Raw genomic sequence first — 22,818 nt, 5'->3', positions numbered from 1 at the left:
AAGAGATTTGGCAGTTATTAATACTATTTTTAAAATTGACTGTCATCGGCCATTGGCTACGGTGTCTACCGTCTACCCACCGGGGGACTACCGGTTGACGAAAGTAAAAAATTTGAGGTTAAGTTAAAAACGTGCTGCTTCAACTCGGCTTTTGTTTTTGTTTATTCTACAAAATAATAATCCAAAAAAATGTACTTGATGTACTATTTGAATGAAAAGGGAGAGCGTGTTTACACACTAAAGGTATACTTGTTCTCTGGGATACCAGGAAGCCCTAGTTTATTAATTTTTTGCGCATATTTTTTTTACAGAAAGCTTCTCCAACAACCCACCCAACGCTTTCCGCTCATCCTGCCCGCTTCTCTCCGGAGGATCAGTATTCCCGACATAGGCTAATTATCAAGAAAAGATTTGGTTTACTTCTGACACAGCAACCAGAGCGAGTTTATTAATAAATTGACTATGGATAAAATTATGTGAACTTTCTCTTCAGTCCGGCTGTATAGTCGAATAGCTTGGCATTGGGGAAGCTACCTCTCTTGTCCAGAATATAGTAGAAAGCTCGGTTTTTCACTTTCAGGGGCAGCTGGACACGAGCGGCTTGTCGGGACTCCTGAGCTGATACGCTCGACAGCGGTACATCCATAATTCTATTGTTGATTCCAAAAGGTGTGTAGGTCACAAACGACACACTCTCACCACCTTTCCTTAGGACCAGGAATCTCACAGATCTCAGGGTAAACATCCATCCAAGAGCCAAAACACCGTAGCCGATGGAAAAACAAAGGATTGTAAGGGTGTACCGGTATTTGTTGTCTCCAAGATTGAGTCTGCGCCAAAAGGGCAAATCTTCTGAGGTATTTCTATCCACGGGGGCATCACGGAGGGTGGTAAATGCAAAGTGAGATAGGTAATTCCAAAAGAAGAACTGACACAGAGCAAAAATATTGAGGTATCTGAAAAACTTTGGGTTATCATATTTGAAGATTATAACATCCTTGGCCACATTGGTGTTCAAGTCATAGGGTCTGGTGGTGCAGAGGCGATTCGGATTGACAATCCCTCTACTCAGAGTTCTTTGTATCACATTTCTGCACTTTGCAACTGTGTTTAACAGGAAAATCATGATCCAAGAGCACTAAGTGAGGTTAGATGTACTCACGGCTGGAGTTCACAACCTTTTTCACAATAATCTCGTGGTCTTGGCTCGTGTACACTGTTAAATTTACAAACTCTGAGGACTTTTACGAGATTTTTGGTACTTTACTATACCTACAGCGCCACGTACTTCCTGTGTCGAGCTCAGAAACTTCACGCTACTACCCCGAGTGCCCTGTGTAGTCTTTCAGAGGTCCAACGGGTTTGACCGTATTTTTCACCTCACCGTTTCTACCAGTGTAGTTGGTCAATGCTTCTGTCGAGTTCAACCATTTCGGGGCTCATCATAATTCCATTATTTCTCAATTTTATTGCCAAATTAAGTAGTTTTGAGGTGTAAAAAGGTATTGAGATGTTAAAGTGAGTTGCCATATTCAACTCCCCAACGTGTTGCCAGATACTCAGGATACCCCCGCCCGAGCGACATTCTACCGAGAGGCGTCGGGTTTGGTGTTTGGTTTCAGGTGAGTTCCAAACAAAACTTACACTTTCCCCCCAAAATACCCTGTCTTTGACCCTAAAAATTACCCAAATCTCCCAATTAAAGATCCATTAAATGATTTAGAGTAGAAATTTCACAGCGGAATGGGTTTTTCTTAGGAATATCGCGAATTGTAATTATTTTTGACATTTCATTCATGAGTTTCACAGTATTCTCCAAATTTACTCTATTTACGGACCAAAACTCCGTGGTATCTCCCTAAATCTCATCCAGAGATTCCAACATTGCATATTCCAAAATAATTTCATTAAATTCTTTGTAATTTTATCCTTAAAAATGGAATAATATTGTTGCATAGAATGGGAGCAAAAGAAGCAATCCAAAAGTTGTTCGGACGTGTTCGGCTATTGTCGGCTACCATTGATTTTATTCTACGAAATATCACAATTTTTACAATTTCTTTTTACACCAATCACCAAAATAGGTTTTTTTTCTATGCATTTTCTGAATGCAAAGCTTCTGATAGGGTCATTGCCCTACTGGATATTAATAATTTCTATTCCTGAAAATTAATACAAATTTTAATCGGAAAATTAGATAAGTCGTATGTTGCTTTGGTGACGTAACAATTAGCAATTTAGAAAGACAAAACCCGAAAAAATACTTTAAAACTCGGAAATATATTTTCGTCACACTTACACAGCTTGACCTCATTTTACCGAGTTTAACTTGATTGCATAAAAATACTCCACGCCAACTTGTCCATTATGTACAAGTATAGGTTATGCTCTTATCTAAGGTGGAAGACAAAAGAACATCGGTTTCGTTCGCAAAATCCTAAAAACCCCAAAAACCTACCAACAAATCCAAACAAAAGAATTAAGAGAAATATTGAATTGGTGTGTTTTATAAAAATCACGTAAATCGACATCATAGCGTCATCTCAGTAGGCGCATTTTGCTCCCTATATATTCATTGAGCAATACGATCGTACCTTGTCCCGAGTAATTCCGATCAATCTCGACAGATAAGAGTGATACAAAAAATATTTTGATGAAAAAAATAAGCAATTTACGGGATTTTTTTTATTAAGTAGAAGAAAAAAACTCGCTTTCATGCATTTAAGAATTGGCAGAAGGTGTCAATGACCCTATTGACCACGGAGATTTTCTCCCACATTCCCATAAATCTTGTCTGCGAACCTTTATCGATTTACTTCAAATCCCTAAAATCGGGCTTAGAGCTTTGGAAGCACACCTTTAATTTCCAAAATGTTAGTATATTTTGGGATATTTCGTTGTTGTTATTGGCAAGTTTTCTGCCTGTTTATAGTGTCAACAGCGATTGTTTGAGAGAAACTGCAGAAAAAGTAGTAGTGTAAAATCAATTTTGCGAGAGTGTTAAGGAGTTAGTCTACGCGCAAAATGATGTCAACGCTCGAGGCATCTCAAGACATTCGCACTCTGCCCGGTGATATGCAGGACATTGTGGATAAATCCTTTTCCCTTGAGAATCACAAAGATTTCAAGGATGATGACTCCATTGAGACCACACCTCAAGGTCAGTGGAAAATCAATGATTCCCTCTTTTTTTTTAATATTCTTAAGAATAAACAAAAATAATTTAGATCCATCAGGAGATTCAAATCTAGAAGCAGCACCTGAAGACCCATCAGAGGTAGATAAATCAGCAGAGGAGGATCCGGGTGAAGTGGAAAATGTAGAAAGTGAGGTTAGGTTGAGTGATGACAAAACCCCGGCAGATAGTCCGGAAAATTGTGAAAATGTTTTAGATGGGCTTCAGCCCCTAAGTAATGGAAGTGGTGTTGAAAGTGAGTGTTTAGATACCCCAAAAGACAGTGTAGGGAGTGTAAGTGATGTAAATGACGGTGACTCACAAGAAGTTACTGAGATGCCCCTTGTAGCAGAGGATAGCACACAGGATGATGTGGATGAAGACAAAAATGTGGATTTGGGTATTGAGGATGAAAAAGAAGGCCATGAAAATTCGGAAATGCCAAACAATCTTCCGGACGACACTGCGGACATGTCTGCTGAAATGTCCGTGGACGTGTCCCCTGATATTGATGCTCAAATAGATGAATCCATCCCGGAGCCTACTACACCTAAAGCTTCTGAATTAGAGGATATTAATCCAGAATCTGATGGTCCAATTGCTCTTCCGGACGACATAACCCCATATGAGGATGATGCTGTTAAACCTTCGGAATCCGAAGATGTCAGTCTCAGTGAAGAAAGTACCCTCAAGAATCCCAATTCTGAGGATGTAGATATGAAAGAAAATGACGCGGAAGAGGATGAAGATGTAGCTCTGGAGGAAAAATCTCCCTCAGATGACATTATTAACCTCGATGATATGCTGAAGGAAATAGGAGTTGATAACACAGAAACTACTCAAGAATCGAGTTTAGAAAATAAAAAACAGGACACTGTGTCCGAAAATATTCCCGTTGTGGAAGATAAAAAACAAGAAATCGAAGATGATGATGTGTTAATGATGGATCTCGATGAAGCAACAGAACCGGAAAGTAATGTTCAGGACAAAGTAGCTGATAAAGATGATGATGCTGTGCCTGAATCAAAGTCAACTGATATCAAGGAATCAATCAAGGAACAAGATGATGACATTGGAGCAGATCTTTGCAATGATATCTTAAATGAATGTGACGAATTGCTAAAGTCAATTGATGATGACAAGGGCTCTGATGAAAATCCTACAATATCCCTAGATGAGGACAGTTCAGATATTCTTGCCAAGGATGAAGTTCCCGAAAAGAAACTCCCGGATTCAAATGACACCGAAAAGGCAGATGAAAGTGAAGAAAAAGAGTCAGAAACTGTCCTTCAAGAAGAAAAAGTCGAACCGGAAGTTGGTGAAACGGAATCCCAGGCAGAAGAAGTAGCTAAAATTTCAGAGAAGGAAGATGCTGAACATGTTGAACCAGACCCAGAAATAGCTGATAAATCTCAAGGTGACTTGGGAAATAGCAGTGATGATGTTTTAATAATTGACGATGAATCACAGTCTCAGGATGTAAAAAAATCCACAGAGGATTCTGTGCAGAAGGACACGGAGAAAACTGCCCCGGAGAATCAGTCGGAAAATGAAAAGACTGATGAGATTTTAAAAGCCACGGAGATGGATATTGAAGAGGAGACAAGTACAGCTGAAGCAGAAGCAACAAAGGACAGTGAAGAACCACCAAAGAATCATCTGTCCGAAGAACCAATTCCTATCGATGATGATGATTTATCCATGGACGATAAGGGTGAGTGGAATGGTCAAAATTTGCTACCCCATCATGTCATTTACAATCAATGTTATCTGCTTCATATTGTGCTATATTTGTGCTAATTACAAAAATAAACAATCGCATCTCATGCATGTATACCCCAATTATTTTTCTTTTTTGCTCATCACTATTTCATTGTCCATTTATAACCACCATTTTTTTTTAGTAATCATGAATCCTTAATAAAAATCGCTTTAAAAATATCTGCTATTCTTTCATAATGCAATTTTTTTTGTACTAAAAATCAGTAAATAGTGGAACATGTAATAATAAATTCCGCTTTGTAAATATTTTTCTCTAATACTGTATATAATAGCCAGAGCACAATAACTTTTGTTTTGTAAACATGTTTTTGACATTTCAATGAGAGTGAGCGAGATCTAGATCTAGTCATCTCGCTCACACTTATATAAAATTTTGAAAACATGTTTACAAACAAAAGTTATTGTGCGGTGGTCATAAAAATCAAATAAATGGAAATTTCGCTTATTGTGCTAGATTAGAGAAATACATACAGTAGGTGTCAAAAGTTTGTTGCCTCATATATGTTCGGGAAACCAAGTGGAAAAAATGATAGAAAAAATTACTTTTTCGAATTTTTCTTTATGCAAATTTTTTGCCTGTAATCCTTAGATCTTATTTATTTATTTCGAAAAAAAATTTCATTTTATTAGATATAAAAAATAATTGTTTTCCAAAAGTTGTTCATTTTTCATACTCAAAAGTTTGTTGCCTCATTTGAAAAGTTACTAAAAACGAGTCAAAAACATGCAACTAACTTAAAATAAACCGACTATAATTTGATTTTATGTCATTTGAGAGGCCAATAGTGGGTTTGGACATTTCTAAAGTTGTCTATGGTAAATTGATGTGTATAAGAGTAATGATAAATAACAAGAAATAATCTGTTTTTTTTTATATATATCATAATTTAGGTTAAAATGAAAAGTTAGAAGCAGTTAAATGGTGAGAAATCGTCCAGAGATACTGCCGGAATGAATCTGTGTCGTTAATCAAAAATGATCAACTTTTAGAAAGAAACAATAATTTCTTTCTTAATTTCTTTTAGAAAGAAACAAAAGAATAATTTTTTATATGATATAAAATTAATTATTTTTTTCGAAATACATAAATAAGATCTACTGATTACAGGGAATTTATTTGCATAAAGAAAAAATTGAAAAAGTATTTTTTTCTATCATTTTTTGCACCTGGTTTCCCGATCACACATGAGGCAACAAACTTTTGACTCCTACTGTAACATTTAGTTTCTTGACAATAAAATACGATATTTATTAACAATGCACCTATTGTCTACTACTACAAAACTAAAAAAATCTAATAGAAATAATCATTTCATAAAAATGCGCACAGTTTCTTTTTATGCCCAAAGCACAATTACTTTTATTATGTAAATAGGTGTGAAAAAGCGTTCCAGGCTTTGCGAAGTGTTCGAACTAGTAACTTAGATACTATATGTTTCAAAAGTACTTTCACATTATTTACTATTTACCAGTTCTCATCTGATTTAAACCGATTCATAAATTACTCAAAATATCCCCCAAAATAGTTTTAAGAGTAATGCAATTGACATATGGACAAAAATTACTTATCGGGTCATAACCGGTTTATTACCGGTTCACAAACGATTTGAACCTATTTATAAATCACTCAAAAGATTACCCAAAATACACTTCAGGATTAACACTAAATCTACCAAGACCCGGTCAAATTGTCCGGTGTAAAATTAACACATATTTAAACGGTACAATCTCACTATCAAACTTTAAGAATTTCTTAAAATGTGCATGTAATAGGGTAAAGGCTCATAATTTGGGACAGTCTGCGTATAAGCATAGATGTTCCAAGTTTGAAGTGTGATATTTTCAATACTAATTGACATTTCTTGTTACTCTCTTTTCAGAATGGTTGTTTAGAAACTTGGCAATGGTTTATTGTCTTTGTTTTTACTAAAATTAGTCTTAATACGTTAAAAAATGAATTGATATGTAGAGATGAAAATGACTCGAATTTTGGACAACTTGGTTATTAATTTGGACAACTTGGTTGTAAATTTGGACAGCTAATCCGCCTCAACAGGATGCACATTGTTCTTCATTTGATGAACCAATCTTACCAAGTCCTCTTCCTGTTCATGTAAGGGAAACGTAGAATGTCACAGAAGCCCGGAAACTTTCCATATCATTCATTAAAGTGAGTTGACTTCGGTACTCCAAGTACGTGCGGATTCGCTCATTCCCTGACCTTTCCGGGAGCCTTTCAAGGCATTTCTCGCTACATCTCTTTCATAGAGATGATGCTCCTTTGTTTCTCCAGGCATTTGTCCAACCTAGTCATCACAAAAGCTAAAACTTCACGAAATTTCGTGAGAAAAACTCACTGAATTTTCAACAAAGCAATTTTAACTCAAATCATATTCAAAATTTAACGTATTTAGTGTCAAAAATCTTCCAAAAAGAACAAATATTTAGATAGAATTCATTATTCATCAAATATGGGAATAAAAATTCATCATTTTAATCAATTTATTTTTAGTGTCCAATGTTATCCTCAAAGTGTCCAAAATAAGAAACTGGACAAAATTATGAGCCTTTCCCCTATATCCGATGAAACACAATAAGATTTTATCGTAACTTCCATCGTTTATAAAGCCATAACTTTCAATGTATGGAGATCTTGGAAGTTACGACAATTTTCTAAAATGCATTATATCAATTTGAATGACTCTAGTGATAATAAGCGCCTTTATTTGACTAAAGTAATCAATTAAACTCTTATTCCTGTCCCTAAAAGCTTTTATTTCATAAATTTTATTGGATAAATTTTGCGCGCCGTGTCGCTTGTTTTGTTTTGAATTAATGACAGATGGGTAGGGAATTTTCTTACATTTTTCTCAAAAATATTGAATTAAAATGAGTTAATGTTGCATTATTCGCACTGTCTTTGGATACGTGTAAGTGTTTGTGAACGTTTTATTGAGAAATATTACATTTTTGCTGCAAAAATGAGTTACGACAAATGCTGATTAGAGAAAATTTTGTATGAAAATTTGTCGTAACTTGCCCAAAAATGGAAGTTACGACAGATTCTGATAAATTTTTCTTAATTAAAGGCACTTACGATAATTTTTGTTTAAAATAATTTTTAATGGGCTTATAAAAGTTTCTTTTTCTCAAGTCCGTTTAATAAACAAAATTACGCTGATTCTAAATATGTATGTAAAAATCGCAAAAATGAAGTTACGACAATTGCTGATTTAACTGATTAGTTCTCATCTGATTTTAACCGATTCATAAATTGCTCAAAATATCCCCCAAAATAGTTTTAAGAGTAACGCAATTGATATATGGACAAAAATTACTTATTGGTTTATAACCGGTTCATTTCCGGTTCACAAATGATTTAAACCTACATATTTATGAATCACTCAAAAGATTACCCAAACTACATTTCAAGATTAATATACAGTAGGTGTCAAAAGTTTGTTGCCTCATGTATGTTCGGGAAACCAGGTGCAAAAAACGATAGAGAAAAGTATTTTTTTTATTTTTCTTTTTGCGAATTAGTTACCTTTAATATACCTTTAATATTACCTTTTATATAACCTTTCATGAGTTTCCATAAAATTTGGCAATTAACGACGAAGATTCATTCCGGCAGTATCTCTGGACGATTTCCCACCTTTTAACTCCTTATAATTTGCCATTTTAACCTAAATTATGAATTATCAAAAAAACAGATTATTTCTAGTTATTTATCATCACTTTTATACACATGTATTTACCATTGACAACTTTGGAAATGTCCAAACCCACCACTGGCCTCTCAAATGATATAAACTTAAAATATAGACGGGTTTCTTTAAGTTCGTTGCATGTTTTTGACCATTTGGAGTAACTTTTCAAATGAGGCAACAAACTTTTGACGCACGAATAATGAACAAATTTTGGAAAACAATTATTTTTTATATGACATAAAATCAAATATTTTTTTCGAAATACATAAAAAAGATCTACGGATTACTAGCAACTAATTTGCAAAAAGAAAAATTCGAAAAAGTAACTTTTTCTATCATTTTTTGTACCTGGTTTCGCGAACATACATGAGGCAACAAACTTTCGATACCTACTGTAAGTGAAGTGAATTCCAAAACAAAAATAATTATCGGTCATGAACCGGTTCAAAACTGATTGGAATCGATTGGAACTGGTTCAGTTTTATCGGAAATTCCAAGACCTTTCCAACGAGTCCAAATATGATACCATTCGATTGAGAAATACACTCTCTAGAGTCTTTTTAACCTTTCACCTTGAAAACCCGTTATTAAGAATTATTCAGCTGTTATAAAAACGAACTGTATTAATATGGGCCACTCAATGGGTCAAGTAGTAGAGTACTCGCTTTATGATTCAATATTTAACGTATTTAGTGCTAAAATCTTCCAAAAAGAACAAATATTTAGATAGAATTCATTATTCATCAAATATTGGAATAAAAATCCATAATTTTAATCAATTTATTTTTAGTGTCCAATTTTATCCTCAAAGTGTCCAAAATAAAAAACTGGTCAAAATTATGAGCCTTTCCCCTATGTTTCCAGCTGAATTGAATTCGGTTAGCATTTTATTCTCGCTGGGGAATAAAAAAATTCAATTTCAAATAATAAAAAAATCGGTTAATCTGCAACTGGTTCAAACTTGTCTAGGATTACAAAACTTTTCTAAGCAAGTTAAAGCTAAGCAAGTTTTCATTTGCAATTATGGATTTGCCTGCAGGTATTTATTATGCCAGAAGGAATGATTCGAATGCTTCTTGGTATACGGAACGAATTTTCACCTAGATAACATTTAAATCTGAAATTTGATCTAGTTTATAGTTCTCGAAAATATTGAAGCGAATAATGACAGATAATTTTTGTTATTTTTATTCCCTTTATCAAAGGTTCCACAAAGAAATGAACATCTCATTGGATTATTTTGATATTAAATTCATTTATTTATTTTAACGAGGAATGTGCTCTTTAAATAAAATTTCAATTTAGATTCTTTATCTGTTTGACATCTGACTCCGTTTTAAACTCGTTTTGAATTTCAATTACCTTAAAAGTTTATTCCATTTTTATTGAGTCAAATCAGAAGTGAAATAAGGTTCCTGTATAGTTGGACCTTAGTAAATGAAATGAACATAAAAAATATTTATTCTATTATTAAATGATTTAATTTAAATAGATTTTAGATGAGAATCAAAGTATGCTTCAAGCTTTTGCATAAAATTTAATTGCTTTCTACATTTTCCATTTTTTCTCTATACTTTGCATAAGAATTTATGTGGTTTTGTGATTGATAATCGGTTTGCTTTACCTCGTACTGCATGGAGTGCCTTTAAAAAACGGCTTGTATAAAAGAAGAATTGCACAAATTTATTATCACAGAGGCGAATGCGGATATTTTGCATATGCACATGCTTTGCTTAATGTTTGTTTTTGAAGTGCTATCTACGTTTTTCGATTTGCAGTAACTGAAAATCCCTTCACAGATGATTCAATGGATAAAATGGGGTCAGAGTTATCTAAAAAACGTCCATCAAATTCATTTGTGTACGAGGAAAAATCGAAGCGAATGAAGTTATCTGATGAATCGGAGAAAGATACAGACACCAACAGCCAGAGCTCTGTTCAGAGTAAGAAGGATGTGGATGTGAATGATAGTTTGAGCAGGCAGAGTGAGAGGGAGAATGAGAACAGTGGTGATTCTCTGAAAATGACACTGAGACTGAAGAGGGACAAGGGGAAGCTAGAGGTTGAAAAGATATCTCAGGCTGAGAAAGATGTAGGAAGTCTCCTAACACCATTGCCCAAGAAGACTTCCATGGAATTTATGACGAGGTTCAAAAAGCCCTTCCAGGACATGTCACACTCGGACCTTGAGGACTTTGTACTGCAGAAAATTGCTGAATTGATTACGCATAAGTCTGAGTACAGTGAGATGAGGAAGAAGTTGGATAAGCAAGAAGAGATGATTAGCTTCTATCGCTCGAAACTGACTGAGCTGAGTAAGAATTTTCATGATTTGGAAGTAGTGTACAAGCGTGTTCAGCAGGATTTGGATAATCGAAATTCAGGATATGTCCAGATACCTAAGATAACACGTGCTGTTGGTTTGCAAGTTTCTGTCTCGAGTCATCGCAATAAGCACTCCCAGAACACTTCTCAGACAGATCACAGTAGAACTGAGATAGTTACTAGAGCTTCGGCATCTGCCCAGGAGGCGGCCAAGAAGATGAAGCCCATCCAGAGGTTTACACCAATGCGACCACCAATGTCAGAGGCCGAACAGAGAAATTTGGATGCCCAGGAACAAAAGCAGCGACAAGAGATGCAGCAACAAGTTCAGCAGAAACTAGCTCTCAATGCTGTTAATACTACAAGTGGCACAACAACCATCGCTCAAAGGTAAGATTTTGATAGGTTAACTGAGATTCTTTTACAATCTCAGCTTCTGTTGAGCCAGATGAAATCCTCCGAATTTGCCAGATCGGGCTCAAACTTTGCACACTGAGAAAAACAGAGGGTGCGATTAACTTTTTTTCCTCATAACTTTAACACTTTTTGAGCGCCCACAGATCTGGGGTAAGTGTAAATAGCCGAGACAGCGATAACCATTTTTTTACACTTCGTGTCTCGGATATGACCATTTTTTTGGTAATTACAGTAGAGTTCCTCAAATTTGAACATTTGGGGGGTATAGATGACATTTCTCACTCCTCAAATTTGAACGATATTTTCAAAAACGTAACGGAATTCATGTGAAATGCACTTTTCGTAAATTAAGATAAACAACTTTAGAGAATATATCAATGTAATTTATTGTAAAATAAATGTTATTTGTTGTGGAAGTTAATATAAAACTATAATATTGAGGAAATACCAGAGAAAAATGGCACTCCACGCAAAACTTTCTTCACATAACCTCAAATTTTACATTTTGAACTCAACTGTCGTTCAAATTTGAGGAGTTCAAATTTGGGGAACTCGACTGTACTGAGGAATTATCATTTTTCATTCCGAAAGCTCCTGGCACTCCAAACATTTTTATTCGCGACAATTGTATGAATGACCGTTTATTCTTAAATCATTAAATCGCCAAATTGAAGATCTAAGTACATCGAAAATTGTTCATTGATTGAAAATTCTTCCAGTAATGATAAAATATGCTGAGTTTGCTATAAATTAAATCTTGGTAATATCAAAATTGTTGACAATTTTCGTGATTCTAAAATTAACACTCTGATTGATTGTTATTATTTGATAACAAATAATAAACTTAATCATTAAACCAATATTTTATTTATTAATTTAATTATTTACATATTTATTCCTTATTATCCTTAAATTAATATTTGCACTTTGTCAGGTAATAATTAAAAAAATATTCTTTTTTCTGTTAATAAGCTTTAAAATATATTTAAAAATTTTGAAGGGTAATATCAAAAATCTACGGTAATCGAAAAATACCGTAGACATTTTTTAATAAGTTGAGGAACTTTTTTAAAAATAAATAATAAAATAATAAAAAATAAAATAAATAATGAATAAAAAAAATTTAAAAAATGTAAATTAAATAAATAAATAAATAATAGTAATTTTTATTTTATAGGTATATTTTTAAATAATACACAATATCTTTACTAATACTAATCAAATGATAACACAGGTATACAATGAAAAAAATTCTTAAGAAGTATTAGTTGATTATTATGCTATTGGGTGTACTGATTTAGAAAATAACTTTAATTTTTTTTATCACATCACAATTCTGAGAATTTATTTTTTTTGCCTTTTGGCTGTTTTGTTTAACTTTATTTATTATATCTCCGGTTCTAGTGAACGGAATTAAAATTTTAGATATCCATTGGAATGGTGAAGAGTTGTCCTACAACTTTGTTTAATACATGAAATCCGTAAAACCACCCCTTGAGAGTGAAATAATTAGGTTTTCCTAAGAAATCCCCAAAAAATGCTTTGGATTGAGATTAAAAAAAAAATCATATATAACAAACTAAACCAGATATTTAGGTGCTCTCTATGGGAGTCTATAAATATGCTCCATTCCTCTTTATCGTAAGTGATATTAAATTTACACATAGTTTGATGATTTTAAGAGAACATTATGTTTTCCAAACAAATTTAAGCAATCTATTGCGAAAGAATTAATTTCCCGGTTCTAAAGAATCGAATCTCAAAAATCCCTAGAACAATTTGCTGTAAGATAGAATTTTTGTATTTTCAAAAATGTTTAAGATCAATAAATGAGACATTTAGAGAATTCACAGGAGGTGTCTCTATTGGTCAAATATATACCCCCAAGGACCCTCTATGCTCTCCCATAGAGAGCACCTAAATATCTGGTTTAGTTTGTTATATATGAGTTTTTTAAAACCTCAGTCAAAAGCATTTTTTGGAGATATTTTAGGAAAACCTCATTATTTCACCCTCAAGGGGTGGTTTTACAGATTTCATGTATTAAACAAAGTTGTAGGGCAACTCTTCACCATTCCAACGGATATATAGAATTTTAATTCCGTTCACTAGAACCGGAGATATAATAAATAAAGTTAAACAAAACAACCAAAAGGCAATAAAAATAAATTCTCAGAATTGTTATATGATTAAAAAAAAATTAAAGTCATTTTCTAAATCAGTACACCCAATAGCATAATAATCAACTAATACTTCTTAAGAATTTTTTTAAAAAGTAAATTTTGTAGACCTGTGTAATAAGTAAATAAATAAAAATAAAAAATTAAAGAAAAACATGATTAAAATTTTGATATTTTACGCGGATTATTGCTTAAATTTCAAGGAAGCAGTCTGATATTTTATATAAAACTTAACTTTCAATTCATTCCGGAGGTTAATATCGACGCTAAGATAGCGTAAATTTAAAAATTTTACAGAAGAATATTTTATAAAAGTATTTGAAAATTCATATTGGCATTTTATGTTTCTCTGTGTTTTCGGTTGCAGACTTTTTGTTTATTTATTAATGAAACCTTTTTAGAATCAAATCGATTTTCTTTGATCCGAAAGAGAATATAATTGTAATACTAATGAAAATTTAGATCAGTTACATAAGCTGTCCCAGCTACCCGCTTGAGTTCGAACAATATTAAAAAGTGGACAAGACAACTTATTTGGAATTTCATGATTCTCGCTAGGGTTGAAAGTTTGTAAACGATACCAATAGACTTATGAAAGCCGCAAATCGAAAAAATAGTGAGGAATACTTGGAAATTCCCACTAGTTTTTGTTTGTTTATATTTTCCCCGCACTGGCAGAGACATCAGCTGATTTTCTATTCCGAAAAAGCACAGACACCAGCGCCATCTTTTCTTCAACATTCGTAGTGAATATGGATAACCATTTTTTTTGGTTATCGATGCTTTCGCAAAATGGTTTCAGAAAGCTCGGGTAAAAATTTCTCCTGGCTCTGTGGGCAGCACTTTAGGTGTAAAAATATGTCAACATTTTTTAATGTTAATTTTACACCTTTTTAAGGGTAAAATTAACATGAAAAAGGGTAACTTTAACCCCCAATACACCTAAAAAGGGTAATATTTACACCGATTTCGGATCAATACTGCAGGGTAAAATTAACATTTCCGGATTGTTATTTTAACTTTTTCGGATTTCTCTCAGTGAATAATAAAGGAAAAGTTGACTATCGGAGTCAATTTGGGTCTCAGTTGACTCTATCGGAGTCCATAGAGTAAAACAAAATAGCTGTTGACTCTATTGGAGATTGATTCTATCGAGGTCCCACTGTATTTCGAATAAATAATAAGTAGATAATTCGAATAGATAATAAAGCCCAGATAAGTTTATGGTAGCTGGAAATCTCAGAATGTAAATTCTACTGAGTATATGAATCGCGTGGACCCAACTTTATCCATCCATAAACTTTTTGCCATTTTTGTTATGAGGTCTTTTTTGGTAAGACGGCGGCAGTCTTAATCAAGCATGAAGAGTAATAAAATCCAATTTAATTCACTTATTTTAAGCCATACAGAATATTATTGTGGGAAGCTAATTTCTCTCTATGACGTACAGTGGATACAGTCAATCAATTATTTTGTGACTGTTTGCAGGAATTCAAATATAGTTGTGCTGAAACATACACCTAAGCCACCGCAAACGAAGATCATCTCACCTCAGCCGTATGTGGTGAAGAGAACAGCTGTAAGGACGTCCACAATAACGTCCACCGTTGTCACTAAGACTGTGTCACCAGCTGGTCAGACACAGCAACGTGTTATTCTGACGCCATCGAGTGCAGCTCAACAGCATGCTCAGCAATCACAGTCGATACATAAAGTGACAATGGCGCCACAGCAGAGATCTCCGACTGTGGTGAGTCCGCCGAAGAAACAAGTCGTAGTCGATCTCACGGATGAGGATGACAGCAACAAGGCCAAAGCTGTGCTGCAGCAGACGAAGAGTTCGGTGTCACAGACATTGATCAATGGTGGTATTCCCGCCCTCGTGGCCATTCCCAGCAGCGCCAGCAGCAGTAAACCTTCGAGCACCAAGTATGTGATGGTGCAACAGATGCAGGCTACAAATGGACAACTCGCCAAAACCATGCCGAATAAGTATGGTAATAGGATCAAAAGTAATTTAAATTTTTTTATTTCGCATATTTGCTTATGCCCTCAGTCATAACATCTTAATCTTTTATTTAAAAGTTTTAGCTTAGATTCCTTACAATCGCAGCTTGTGTGGTTGATCCAAGTTTCTGTGAAACCTGACCCCGTCTGTATCTGTTTAAGCTGTCCAAGAACACATTTCAACCCTTCATAAATCGTAATAAAAATTGATTTTTCAGTAAGTCCGTCCATGCGTCCGGCCGTTTCTGTGGTGTAGAAACGATTCTGGAGAGATAACGGAAAAAGATATCGACTTGTGGTTTTCAGGAATGGTTAAATATCGATGACAAATCTTAAAGATCGTGGTTACAAATTCCGTGCCATTTTAAAATTACTTTTATTGACAAAAAATTGCAAGGAAATATCATGTTGGCGTACTTTTAACAAGATCCAATTAGATGCTGCTGACTTGACGAAACTTTTTCATATTTAATATGAGAAAACATCCTTTTGACAAACTTTTAACAAAAGTGACAAGACTTATCACAGTGGCTTCCAAAATTAAATTTTTAAATGGCTGTGACTCCTGTTCTAGAGGTCTCTATACACTAGGAGCAATTAAAAAAAACTAAAAAAAATCTATCATTAGGGGAAAGTGCCCATGCGTGATACCATTGGAAGCTTCGTAATGACTAACCTTTTCCTATGTTTCTCAATAAACGTGACTCCGCAATATATTTTAAAAACTAGCGACTTTCCTATACTTTTAAAAAAATGGTTGCGATGAGTCACATACATATTGTGGAAACATAGAAAATTTAGTCATTACGAAGCTTCCAATGGTATCAAGCATAGGCACTTTCCCCTATAGGTAGAAACGTCCATTTTTTAAGAGCCATTTTTGACGAAAATTTCTTCTAGTGTATAGACATCATAAATTTTCGAACTTGATCACCTATGGCGCAAATTAATTATCTCGTGAAATTCAACGAGTCTCCAGAACGTCATAAGTTTGTATAATCGAAAAATTATCTTTTAAAATTTAGATGTCGAATATCTCATAATCCTCATTTTCGAATTCTTTAAATTTCATTTTCAGCAGAAAAATATTGAGATTGTACCTCTCATGTTTATTAACTGCTTTTGATGGGCTTTTTTTTCTTCAGTAACGGGAACCGGAACACTATTTAGAGTAAACACCTCCCTTCGAATTCATTCTAATATTTATCATCAGTATAATTCAAACAATTTTTTTACAGACTATACTTAACCTACTTTTACTGAGAAATTGGATGAAAAATGCATGAAAGTGTCTTAAAATCTTTAAAGTCGATTATCTCGGAAACTATGTGAGATAGATTCCTGAAATTATTCATACATTTAGAGCCTCCTTCAGGCTTGATATGTGCAAAATTTAACTTGAAAATTAAGAAAATTGGATGAGAAATGCATAAAAGTGTCTGAAAATCTTTAAAGTCGATCATCTCGGAAACTATGAGAGATAGAGGCATCAATTTTACATCCGTTTAGAACCTCTGTCAGCGACTCCTGAGAATCCGCGAAGATATTCATTACCCACGAAAAACACGCACCCCGCGAAAATCCGCGAAAAAATTCACGCCCGTGAAAATCCGCGAAAAATACGTGCTCAGCGAAAATCCGCGAAATAATTCGCGACCCGCCAAAAATTCGCGAGAAAATACGCTCCCCACGAAAATCCGTGAAAAATTCTCGCCCCGCGACAATCCGCGAAAACTACACGCCCCACGAAAATCCGCGAAAAAAATCGTGCTAAGCGAAAATCCGCGGAAATTTTCGGACCCTGCGAATATCCATGAAAAAATACGCGCCCCTCGAAAATCCACGAAAAAATACGCGCCCCTCGAAAATCCACGAAAAAATACACTCCCCACGAAAATCCGTGAAAAATTCTCGCCCCGCGAGAATCCGCGAAAACTACACGCCCCACGAAAATCCGCGAAAAAAATCGTGCTAAGCGAAAATCCGCGGAAATTTTCGGACCCTGCGAATATCCGTGAAAAAATACGCGCCCCTCGAAAATCCACGAAAAAATACGCGCCCCGCGAAAATCCGTGAAAAAATTTGCGCCCCGCGAAGATCCGCGAAGAAATTCGCGTCTCCCGAAGATCCGCGAAAAAATCGCGGATTGCTAATTGTATATGTCACCTTACAAATCTTCAAATATAGGCTCACTATGTAGAGAAAAAGAGAAAGAGAGAGAGTGCTATATGGGAAAAGCTTGTTCGACACCGCTTCTCCCGCTTTTTTTCCCGCCTGACGCTAATAGGAAATTTTCTTAAAATTGAAATCTTTAAAGTGAAATATCTCGAGAACCGCTCGACGAATGTCTTAATTTTTTCTTAAATTGGTCTAAATTTTCTGGATTACAACATAAACATAAAATTTTCAAAATCGCATGCTTAGATTTCGAGATAAACTACAAAACGTGATTTTTAACCAATTTAAAACCGGTTTTTCATAAAACTAATAGCACAGAAATTGCCGGCTTATGATTTTCGGCATCAGGGATGTTCAAAACATATACACTGTGAATTTCAGCTCGATCTGGGCACTTTGAGAAAATCTGAGGATTACAATAGGTGTGATTAGAAGGACTCACACCTAATTCAAATTACGCATTTAGAAGCTACAGTAGAGTCTCGCTATAGGCCATCGCTCTATAGTCCACAATTTATCGACCGTTGATTTCAAAACACTGATTTTAAGTTAGGTTATGTTTTTTAGTATGCGACATGCATAATTATTTTAATATTTTTGGCAAACTTTATTGAGTAGTTGTGATAATTGTGATCCACAATGAAGAGAGCAAGGACAAGTACCACAATCGCAAAGAAAGTGGAAGCCGTCGAGCAATTTCAATACTAAAAATCGTTGATAATTTTAAAAAAATACATGGACTATAGTGCGACCCAAGTGTCAAATTTGAAACCAAATATGGACTATAGCGAGACTCTACTGTACCTTGAAAAATATTCAGCCGCCATAGTGGAACTGTACTAATTTCCGGACTGCTTGTAATTTAGGACAATTTATATATTTTTTTAAATTCATTTTTTAAACATTTTTCTAGAGGTTTCACAAGGCGTAAGATACGTAGCCTCTGCGAACAAGATGCTGTGGAAAATTTCGTTAAGCCTTGTGTCCGATATTTCACACAAATCAATAAATTATATTTTTATTTATTTTAAAATTTTATTGGGGAGTATTTAAATGAGGACAAAAAGGATAAACTACTCTTCAAGGTTCACACAACACTCCTGAAAAGGAATTAATAGAAAATTTCAATTTGTACTAAAAATATGATGTTACAAACTCAGAACATTGATGATTAGGGCAAGTTTGCCAAATTTTGGCATAGTTGCATATAAACACCGAAGTCCTAAGTTTGAAATGCAATATTTTTAATTCATATTGATATTTTTTGTTACTTCCTTTTCAGGAGGGTTGTGTGGAATCTTGACAACTAGTTTATCGTCTTTGTTTTCTTTAAATCACTTCCTGATATATTGAAAAATTAATAATATGGACATTGCTTTGGGTAGTATTCCGGCCACTTTGAGTGAAATACCGGCCAACTTGTTTGTGACCACCTTTTGTGAAGCAACGGATAGAAAATTTCAAAACGTCAAATGGAACGAGTTTAATATTTAGTTTAATACGTTTATATGACCTACAAGGCCTGAGATCTTCCGTGTAATTTGTTCTGAAGACCTGAAGAGTAGCATCTCAAATTTACGCGCAGATTCCCGTAGCAATTTGTCCTTCCTGAACTCTTTCAAGGCCTTTTCCACAGCATCTTTTTCATAGAAGCGATGTTTTTTTTCTGTACATTGTAGAACTCAAAAATTGAAAAAAAAAACACAAAATGAATAAGAAATTTAGGAAAGCAAAAGATGTTGCCGGAATAGGCAACACTACCTCACCGGAGAGACGCTCACAAAGTATATACTTTTTTACGCGAAATACAGGATCCAGCTGGGAAATTTCACCCGAAATTTAAAGATTGATGCACTATTAACATAAACAGAAACAATCTTTAATGAAAACTAATCAATTTTCATGAAAAACTCCGAAGGAAAACCTTCGGCATTTCACCAGAAATCGTAAGACTGCTAGAAACACAATCGATCTGTCAACTTTTTTTGTGAGATTCTTTACACACTGAGTTTTTACAACGCAATTTAAATTCAAACTATACTTAAAATTTAACGGTCTTTGTGCTAATGCATCCTAAAATAAATAAATATTTAAAAGCAAAATTAATTCATCGACTATTCGAAGATAAAATACATAATTTTAATTAATTTATTTCCATGGCCGAAATTACACTCAAAGTGGCCGAAATTAGAAGCTCGCCGAAATTTGGCACACTTCCCCTATACGTAACCTACCCCAAATTTCGTACAGTTCCCCTTAGCCTTTTTGGCCTTATTGTTTTATCTTATTTTAAAATCAGAATTGAACTGATTAATTTTATACAACTACTTCTTCTTTTACCAATTCCTTTTCTATAGGGTAAGTGTGCCAAATTTCAGCATAGGGTAAAGTGTATAATTTGGAATTAGTGTTACAAGTTGGACAATTCGCCGGTACAAGTTGGACATGGCTTTTTTCTTGATAAATACAGTACAAAGTTTGTTTTTAAGCACAAGGAACCAAATAATAAAACTAAAGCATTAAAAATATACAAATAAAAATGAAGTACTAAATTTATCAAGACGAAAAGCCCTGTCAAAATTGTACCATTGTCCAACTTGTACCACTGTCCAACTTGTACCACTTTACCCTAGTTGCATGCAAGCGACAAAGTCTCAAGTTTAAAATGTAATATTTTTAATAAAAATTAAACATTTTTGTTACTCTGTTATAAGGAGTGTTGCTTGGAACCTTGCACGCAGTTTATCATCTTTATTTTCTCCAAAATCATTCTTAATACATTTTAAAATGAATAAAAATGTAGAAATAGCATTGGTGGCCTATTTAGGCCACCTTAATTCTCATAGTTCCTTGCCCTTCCGGAATTCTTCCAATGCCTTTTTCAGATCATCTTGCTCGTCGAAGCGACATTTTTTGTTATTTTTTTTTTTGCGTTGTATTATTTTTAGAGTATGCAAAAACTAAAAATTCATGGAAATTAGAGGAACAAAAAATATGGCCGAAATTGCAAACTGGCCGGAATTTGGCACACTTACCCTATTTTGTTTTCAGTTGCAATTTTATTCATATTTTGTTGAAGTTATAAGGGCATTATAATCCTATAACATTTTCGCTTCTTGCATTATTCCCTTGTCGCTAGGAATATGTTTTGATGGATGAAACACTTTCCATCCTTTTTTTAGTGGCTATAGCACCCAAGCCGTCTTCTGAGCAGCCAATGCGAACTGTAGTGACTCCACAGCAGACTGTCGTGAGGCGTCCTCCAATGGCTACGACAATCGTGGCGAGTGGTTCGGGACAGATGCGTCCCACCGTGAAGATTATGAATCCACAGCGTACACATCCAGCACCGCTGCCACCGTTCCAGAATCAACCGTCGCAGTACGGAATGAAACGTATCCCAACACGTCCGGTGATTAGGATTAAGAATGACGAGAAGCAGGGTATTGTAATTTCGTGGACAATGGACGATCTGACGGATGATCATGAGGAGATTCGGGATTATCAGATTTATGCGTATCAGGAAACATCAGCACCACCAAGCACAGAGAATTGGCGCCTCGTGGGTGACGTCAAGTCCATGATGTTGCCTATGGCTGTGACCCTGTCACAATTCCAGGAGGGACAGAGATATTGGTTTGCCGTACGAGCACGGGATATTCATGAACGATGCGGAATGTTTAGTGTTCCCAGAACATGGTAAGTTCGATTGGGTCAGCAGCACAATTATTATAGACTATTATTGATGGGAAATTTTTAATGCGTGAACAAATGGCATACATAATTCTGCAATTTCAAAAAAAAAAACATCCACATTTGATGATGAGAAAATTTCGTCATAGTAAATAGAATTAAGAAAATTTGAAAAGAAAATCTCTCTTAAATAATAATTTGTGTTTCTTCAATAAAATATGCATTTTTCGTTTCATTAAAATTATATCAAATTGTAGTATAAAGTATTTCTAGTACTATATTTAGTTTATTAAAAAAAAATTTAGTCGTATGAAACAAATACAGCTATTATACTCTATCAATGTATTTTTATTCAACACATTTATTTGGTCAATATGGTGCTTTTCTTGTCGAATGATATCGGGAATTCAATACCAATATTCATGCTTGAAATGGGAGAATGGTAAGAATTTTGAGTGTTGTGAGATATTATCTATCTATTCACATTTTAATAGAAAGTATTGTAAAATAGAGTAATGTTAAAAAATTAGCTCATGCATGTACTAAAATACCTATGACAAATTTACGATTTTCAGTAAATAATTATTTAAAAATATTAAATAAAAAGGTAATCACAATAATGTAACTTTTTTAATGTACGAACTACAAATTCAAGGACAGTGTAACATAATTATTATCGATTTTAGCAACAGGATATCAACTTAACACCCTGAAGGAATCACATAACCGTTGTATTTTCCATTTGAAAGATTCGATGTCACTTTGTCATTCTTATCCTTGGATCCACTTTCGTGAAAAGATTTATCACGACGCTAATCGGTAGGAGATAATACTTTGGGTATTCTACACTGAGAAAAAAAGAGGGTGTGATTAACATTTTTTCTTCATAAATTTAACACTTTTTAGGTGTAGAAATATATCAACATTTTTTTATGTTAATTTTACACCTTATTAAGTGTAAAATTAACATGAAAAAGGGTACATTTTACCCCTAATTCACCTAAAAAGGGTAATATTAACACCGATTTTGGATCAATATTGCAGGGTAAAATTAACATTTCCGGAATGTTATTTTAACTTTTTCGGATTTCTCTCACTCAGTGTAGGACCAAACAAACGAATTCAATTTATTTATCAAAAATCAAATACAGCAGACTCTGCTTTGTACGAAGATATTCACTAGAATTTAATATACAGAATTAAAGGAGTAGTTCATGGTAGACACAAATCTGAGGATTAGCTCCCTCTTTTGATTACAAGGTAGGGTAGAGGAACCACTTAATGCCATCCCTAATAAATTAGTATTGTTTTTTTTTTTTAATTAGGGTAAATGTCCTAATTCAAAACC

At 34.3% G+C, this 22,818-nt stretch overlaps 2 protein-coding genes across 6 annotated transcripts; one reads left to right on the top strand and one right to left on the bottom strand.

The window, feature by feature from the left end:
- Nucleotides 1-415: 415 nt before the first annotated feature.
- On the bottom strand, nucleotides 416-1,342 carry LOC129801343 (transmembrane protein 223). Its single transcript, XM_055846282.1, has one exon. It carries the CDS (start codon nucleotides 1,124-1,126, stop codon nucleotides 473-475), a length of 654 nt encoding a protein of 217 aa, XP_055702257.1. The 5' UTR covers nucleotides 1,127-1,342; the 3' UTR covers nucleotides 416-472.
- On the top strand, nucleotides 1,325-21,807 carry LOC129801327 (activating transcription factor 7-interacting protein 1). Of its 5 annotated transcripts, none has more exons than XM_055846242.1 (6): nucleotides 1,325-1,622; nucleotides 2,933-3,160; nucleotides 3,228-4,889; nucleotides 10,449-11,385; nucleotides 15,081-15,589; nucleotides 20,960-21,807. In XM_055846242.1, exons 2-6 carry the CDS (start codon nucleotides 3,025-3,027, stop codon nucleotides 21,478-21,480), a joined length of 3,765 nt encoding a protein of 1,254 aa, XP_055702217.1. In that variant the 5' UTR covers nucleotides 1,325-1,622; nucleotides 2,933-3,024; the 3' UTR covers nucleotides 21,481-21,807. The 5 variants fall into 5 exon arrangements, with proteins under 5 accessions (XP_055702217.1, XP_055702216.1, XP_055702219.1 ...); XM_055846241.1 differs by having other exon boundaries at nucleotides 1,326-1,622; nucleotides 3,237-4,889; nucleotides 15,081-15,604; XM_055846244.1 differs by having other exon boundaries at nucleotides 1,326-1,622; nucleotides 10,470-11,385.
- The last annotated feature ends 1,011 nt before the right edge of the window (nucleotides 21,808-22,818 follow it).

This window comes from Phlebotomus papatasi, chromosome 2, assembly GCF_024763615.1.
Source record: "Phlebotomus papatasi isolate M1 chromosome 2, Ppap_2.1, whole genome shotgun sequence".
NCBI lineage: Eukaryota > Metazoa > Arthropoda > Insecta > Diptera > Psychodidae > Phlebotomus > Phlebotomus papatasi.
The sequence above is the reverse complement of the archived record's forward strand: the minus strand, read 5'-3'. Positions and strand labels throughout refer to the sequence as shown.

Coding starts and splice junctions, on each gene's coding strand:
- LOC129801343 (XM_055846282.1), bottom strand. CDS start 1,126: ATGATTTTCCTGTTAAACACAGTTGCAAAGTGCAGAAATGTGATACAA.
- LOC129801327 (XM_055846239.1), top strand. CDS start 3,025: ATGATGTCAACGCTCGAGGCATCTCAAGACATTCGCACTCTGCCCGGT. Junction 4,890..10,448: donor TTTATCCATGGACGATAAGG/GTGAGTGGAATG, acceptor TTCGATTTGCAG/TAACTGAAAATCCCTTCACA. Junction 11,386..15,080: donor ACAACAACCATCGCTCAAAG/GTAAGATTTTGA, acceptor GACTGTTTGCAG/GAATTCAAATATAGTTGTGC.